Source organism: Thamnophis sirtalis, unplaced genomic scaffold, assembly GCF_051295495.1.
Source record: "Thamnophis sirtalis isolate CommonGarterSnake01/CBP01778 unplaced genomic scaffold, rThaSir2_p1.2 scaffold_4, whole genome shotgun sequence".
In the NCBI taxonomy this organism is placed as follows: Eukaryota; Metazoa; Chordata; class Lepidosauria; order Squamata; family Natricidae; genus Thamnophis; species Thamnophis sirtalis.
In genome coordinates this window covers 8,162,237-8,168,669 of record NW_028261384.1, presented here as the reverse complement: position 1 = coordinate 8,168,669, position 6,433 = coordinate 8,162,237, and the positions used below count along the sequence as shown (strand labels likewise).

Here is a 6,433-nt window from a genome sequence, read left to right as displayed (position 1 = left end):
CTGTCTTATTCCCATTGATTTGGCTTGTCAGAAGCAAGGTGGGAAGGCTGTAAATGGTGGTCGCATGACTCCAGGATGCTGTAAATACATGTCAGCTGGCAAATATCTGAATTTTGATCACATGTTTACGAGGAAGTTGCAGTGGTGGGATTCAAATTTTTTTACTGCCAGTTCTGTGGGCGTGGCTTGGTGGGCATGGCAGGGGAAGGTTACTGCAAAATCCCCATTCCCTCCGCTGGGACTCGGGAGGCAGAGAATAGATGGGGCGTGGCCAGCCAGAGGTGGTATTTACCGATTCTCTAAACTACTCAAAATTTCTGCTACCGGTTCATTCAAGGCCTGGTCATAAGTCACATTTTTCACACCATTGTAAGTTCAAGTGGCTGCTAAACAAATGGTTGTAAGTTGAGGACCACTGGTATTCCTTTTCAACTAACTGAATCTGAAAAAGATTGAGCAGATAATTCCCATATGGGAGAATGAAAAGTCAGGTGCACAAGTGAAGGTCAAATTGATTTAAGCCCAAATGCAGGAATCTTCCCAAGGAAGAGTCAGTGCCTGGCTGGGTTAGGTTAGGTTTATTGGATTTATATATGCCGCCCTTCTCCCAAGGACTCAGGGCGGCGTACAACATAAAAGAAAGCACATATTACAAAAATTAAAAGGGACATTCAATAAAGTACCCAAAAAAACCCAATTGATATTTACAATAAAAATTTAAAAATTAAATTAAAATTAACAACCAAATTAATCCCATATTTTATTCTATTTAGGCCAGGCTGGCTTGCTGGAAAAGCCAACTTTTTAGGGCGTGTCGGAAGGACCGGAGGTCGGGGATTATGCGAAGCTCCGGGGGCAGCTCATTCCAGAGGAAAGGCGCTCCCACAGACAAGGTTCTCCCCCTGGGGGTCGCTAGCCAACACTGTCTGTCCACCCTGAGGAAGCCAACTCTGTGGGATCACACTGGAAGGTGGGAGGCTACTGGTGGTGGTAGGTGGTCTCGCAGTTACCCTGGGCCTAAGCCATGGAGCGCTTTAAAGGTCATAATTAGTACCTTGAATCGCACCCGGAAGACAACCGACAACCAGTGCAGGCCGCCTAAAAGGGGTGTAACATAGGAGCACCTAGGTACCCCAATGATAACCCGCGCAGCCACATTCTGGACCAGCTGAAGCCTCCGGGTGCTCTTCAAGGACAGCCCCATGTAGAGAGCGTTGCAGTAGTCCAGGTGAGAAAGGACGAGGGCATGAGTGACTGTGTACAGAGCATCCCGATCCAGAAAGGGGCGCAACTGACGTATCAGGCGAACCTGGTAAAAGGCCCCCTGGTTACGGCCATCAGGTGTTCTTCTAAAATAAGCCGCATATCCAGGAGGACTCCCAGATTGCGGGCCCTCTTTGAGGGGGGTAAAGTTTCTCTATCATCAAAGATGGAACAAGATACACAAATTGGGATTACGGGAACCACAGCCACTCAGTCTTGGAGGGATTGAGCTTGAGCCTGTTCCTTCCCATCCAGATCCGAACAGCCTCCAGGCCTCGGGACATCACGTCGAGGGCATCGTTTGGGTGGTTTGGGGTAGAGATGAAAAGTTGGGTATCATCAGCATATTGATGTTACCGTACCCTAAAACCACGGATGATCTCGCCCAGCGGTTTCATATATATGTTGAACAGAAGGGGTGAGAGGACCGACCCCTGGGGCACCCCACAAGTGACGTGCCGTGGGGTCGATCCCTGTCCTCCAGTCAACACGAACTGCGACCGATCCGAAGGCTTTCCACAGAGCGAAAACGGCTCCCGCCCTTCCCCAGAGACCTCCCAGAAGCCAGAAACGGATCGTTTCTGAACTTCCAATTGGCCCGTTGGGCCTGTTTTTTGCCCTCCCCAGCAGTGGTGGGTTCAGGATCCTGTTCCAATTGGTATGGTGGAACAGGCCTGGCCCGGTGGCGTCCACATGGATCTTAGCGCCTCTGCGAGCCTCTGCGATGTTCCAGCTGCTCAGTGCAGTGTCATACAGGTGTTGTACATGCTGTGTGCGTGCGCGGAAGTGCAGAAGACTTAAAAGACCAGTAAGGAGCTCGGGTGGGCGGGTGGACTCTCCGGAGCACCGTACCGAAACGGTATCCGGTGCTCCAGGCTGGCTGTGGTACACCCATAACGGGGCGTACCACCTGCAACCCCGCACTGCTCCCCAGGCTCCAGAGGCTTTCCTGAAGCCTGGGGAGGGCAGAAATGGCCTTCCCCGGCCCTCCAGTAGGCCAAAAATCAGCTGGTCTGCACATGCATGCGTGCTGGAGCTGACGGCTTGCATGCCGGCAGATATGGTTACGCATGCCACCTGTGGCCATAGTTCTCCATCACAGTTCTAGGCTGATTCCTCTTTTGACTTTGCCCCCAGATTCTGTCATTCCTTCAACTACATCTGAACTTTATCAATATATCACATTGGCAGCCTTTTTCTTGGCTGTCGTTTGGAGAGTTGTATTTACCTCTTTTTCCTTGGGCAGCGAGGATCCAACTTTCACTTCTACACTTCTTTCCTCAGGGATATAAACTTTTGACGTCCGGCTCCAGATTTCACAGCTTTTGTCCTTTTCTCTCCTCAAGCGCAACTGGTTTTCCTGCTGAAAATCACCACAGTTGGGATTAAAAAATGACTTTTATTAAGCCCAGGTAGCTTTGGCTACCAAAATGCCCACCACAATCCTATGATCCATGGCACAACTCTCTTTTGCAAGTGCCAACCTTACAGACGTCCCTGCCCAGAGTTTAAAAATCAGGATTCTGACCAAATTTATTTTTCTTCTTTTCCATATACATGTAGCTCCTCCACTTAGAACCATTCATTTAGTGACTGTTTGAAGTTACAATGGCACTGAAAAAGTGACATGAGCACTTTTCACACTTACGACCATTGCAGCATTCTCATGGTCACATGGTCGAAATTCAGATGCTGGCAACTGCTTCATATTTATGACAGTTGCAGCGTCCTGGGTCACGTGATTGGTTTTTTTGTCAGGGTTCTGATGGATGCCCTAATTAAATCATGAGCCTCGAACCAAGCTTCAAAAGAAATTCGGTTATTTATTAGGAGCAACATGTCCGCACCTACCCAAGTGAAGCCAACTCTGAACCCATGTAATTTACAGCCCGAGTAGGACCCTGTTTCCCAGGTTGTGTGCCATAAATCACATTCTCCAACTAAGCGCTTTCGAGAGCTGTAGAGATCACTCCCCCTCCAGCTGCTGTGGGTAACCTGGGAGACAGCCTTAGGAGAGATAAGTGTGGAATGTGCTTCTGTTTGTGGCTGCTATGCTGCTTCATCAGTTTCCCATCCCCCTTTTCTTATGGCAATTCGAGGGCAGGCCAGGGATGCTTTGTGAGTTGACATTTTTTGTGACCTTCTTGCAAGCAATGTCAATGGGGAAGCCAGATTCGTTTAACAACTGTGGTACTAACTTAACAGTGTTTCACTAACCACTGTGTCAGTACAGGTCATAAAATGGGGCGAAACTCACTTAACTGTCGTGCTTAGCAATGGAAATTTTGGGCTCAGTTGCGATCGTAAGTCAAGAACTAACTGTACCAGGGGGAGCTGCCAACGTCGCGATGATATGGACAGGCAGTCTCGATGCTCTGAGACCGTAGCCAATACTTTTGTTCCTGGGTGGTCCAATCGGACCTAAACTGTCCCCAAAGAGGCAGTGAACAGGAAGAATACATCTTGATGACCTCAGGGATATCGCAAAATCTCTGAAAAAAGCAAGGGAAGTTCTTCAAGCTGGCGACAAAAAATCCAGCCAAGGCTGACGAAGTCGGGGCAGCTCCAAAATGGAAGGATACGGAAAGAGAAAGTGTTTTCAGCTGGCAGGAACTTTTACTGTTTTAAAAAGAGACTGCCTATAAAAACTTACAATTAATCTAAATTGGAGAACAGAAGAATCAAGCGGCAGAATTAAATTTGGAATGGTTTTGGACAGTGGTTATCTTACTTTTTAAAAGCTATCTTCATGGATGGAATTTATGCAAGCCTTTTGAAACGGATGGATTAAGTTTTCTTCTTCTATTTTTTTCTTTTATTGTTCTCTGTAACCTATGGACTAAAGTTTTCCTCTTTCATTGCTGTGGGTGTTTTTCTAATTCATTTAAAGATTGGACTCTTTTTTCTAACTTGAAATACAAACAAGATACAAAAGGGAATTAAATTTTCAACAGCATTACCACTGCTCCAAGGCTGGGAAGGTTTGTTGATTGAAGTTTGTGTATTGAAAATGGAACACTTTTTTTTCTCCACTGATTGTTTTGACTTGACGCTAAAAGGTTTCACTGCTTGGCTACAAAGAGTGATAATAAGGGAAGCACACAGATGTCCCTTTGAAGTATATTTTTAATCAGAGAAAAGTGAAAACAAACGTTCTTTGTGAATCTATGCTTTAATTTTATTAACCTTCCAAGCTAGAGCAGCTGTGTTTGTTAGAATGGCATAATTTCAAAAAAAAATTAGAAATTTCAAGTTTGCAAAAGATAGTTTAGAAATACAGAAATTATCAAATACATATGAAAGAATAGAGAAAAACTGGAAGACTTAGAGCATATAACAACAAAATGTGATGAAGAAATTGAGGATGTCTATCAAATGCAAAACAGGGTGGTTAAAACTCAAAAAATTGAGGTGGAAAATGAATATAAAGAGATTAAACCTGCTGATATTTATGGTGATTGGTTTGTCTCTGAAAATGGAAAGAATGGAATACTGAAAGAGGAATTAAATGGAGAGGAAATTTATTCTAGAGGGCAAGATACAGAAGAAGAAAAAACCAAAGAAACTATGGATTTAAAGAGAGAAACTCTATTAGCAAAAACATTGACAATACAATCAAAGATAAGCTGAATAAGGAAACAGAAAGGGGGCATCAAGATTATATGAGAGATTTTATAAGCAAGGAGTTGCTAAGAAGAGTCTATACAAAGCTGACCAAGAGGATGATTAGAGGACTGGCACCACAAATGGCAGAAGATATGAGACTGTTTTGCTATTGGAAAGATACAGGTTGATAGATGGAAGAATATAATTTAAAACTAGTTAAACTTAGTGAAATTTATTGACAATAGATATAGTTTAAATAAATAATTGGTAATGTTACTAATGTATACAATGTGTAGTATTATGATGAGTATAATTGGATATGAATATTGAATGGTACCCATGTAAGGAAGATTAGAAATCCCTTTGGATTATACATAAAGGATAATAATGATGATGATGATGATGATGATGATGATGATGATGATGATGATGATGATGATCTAAATTAGATACAATTAAAGTTTTGATTATTAAGGGGAAATGTTATGATATAGGATATAGTCAAATAAAGGAGGGATAAGAACAACAATGTATATATATATATATATGGGTATAATATAAGGAAACTGGATAAGAACAACAATGTATATATATATGGGTATAATATAAGGAAACTGGATGTAAACTTTAAATAGTGATTTGGAAAGGAGGATTAGAAAACTTTGTTATTAAATATCATGGATGTTTATCTAGAATAGGACATAAGGATTTAGTGTTAGTGGAGGATTTTAGAAATAGTAATTGAAAGGCCAGTATGTGGTTATGTATTAAATTTTGGTATATTTTATGATGAAGGACGCTTAAACAATTATAGTCAAATGATAATGGAGATATGATGATGGTGATATGTATGAATATTTGAGTTAAAATACTTAAGTTAATATGAACTATGTTTGTTGACTGTGGAAGAGATGCACGAAAGTTTTTTTGTAACCAACTGATACACTTTCTATAGCATGTAAAGAAGGATGTTGTATTTGTTTTAAATTAAAAATTAAAAAAAAAACTATTATAAAAAAAAACTACCTGTACCATTTTCCAACAAATATCCTCACTCCTGAATCTTCGAAGGATGTTGCCAGAAAGGGAACCAAAAACAAACCCACAAAAAGGCTTTAATCCAGGGGTGAAATCCGGCAGGTTCTGACAGGTTCTGGAGAACTGGTAATGGAAATTTTGAGTAGTTTGGAGAACCAGCAGTCGCCTTCCCCTGCCACGCCCACCAAGCCACACCATGTCCACCAAGCTACTCACACAGAACCAGTAGTAAAAAAAAATTGAATTTCACCACTGCTTTAATCCCATAGTTGTGGCTGCATTTTTATTTTTCTAGATACTCCAGATATGTTGCAACAGCTGCTTATCCAAGAAATAAGTTTTATTTATTAAGTGTATGGCCATCCATCTCACTATTATAGTCACCCTGGGAGGCCTGCAAAATGATTAGAGGATGGTACAGTATGTTATACGCATCTTCCTAGAATTTGTTTAACAGCCTTCCTGCCGACAGACCTGAGCGGATATCGTGAAATTAAAAAAAGAGAAGGTGCAGGGAAGTAGTTAT

At 42.2% G+C, this 6,433-nt stretch overlaps 1 protein-coding gene across 1 annotated transcript in view; it reads right to left on the bottom strand.

The window, feature by feature from the left end:
• LOC106539743 (sodium channel protein type 5 subunit alpha-like) overlaps positions 1-6,433 on the bottom strand; it is a 65,444-nt gene that overhangs the window by 32,474 nt on the left and 26,537 nt on the right. The window contains exon 13 of the mRNA XM_087712432.1: positions 2,492-2,626. Coding sequence (XP_087568558.1) covers positions 2,492-2,626 — 135 coding nt within the window. The remainder of the gene's footprint in view (positions 1-2,491; positions 2,627-6,433) is intronic.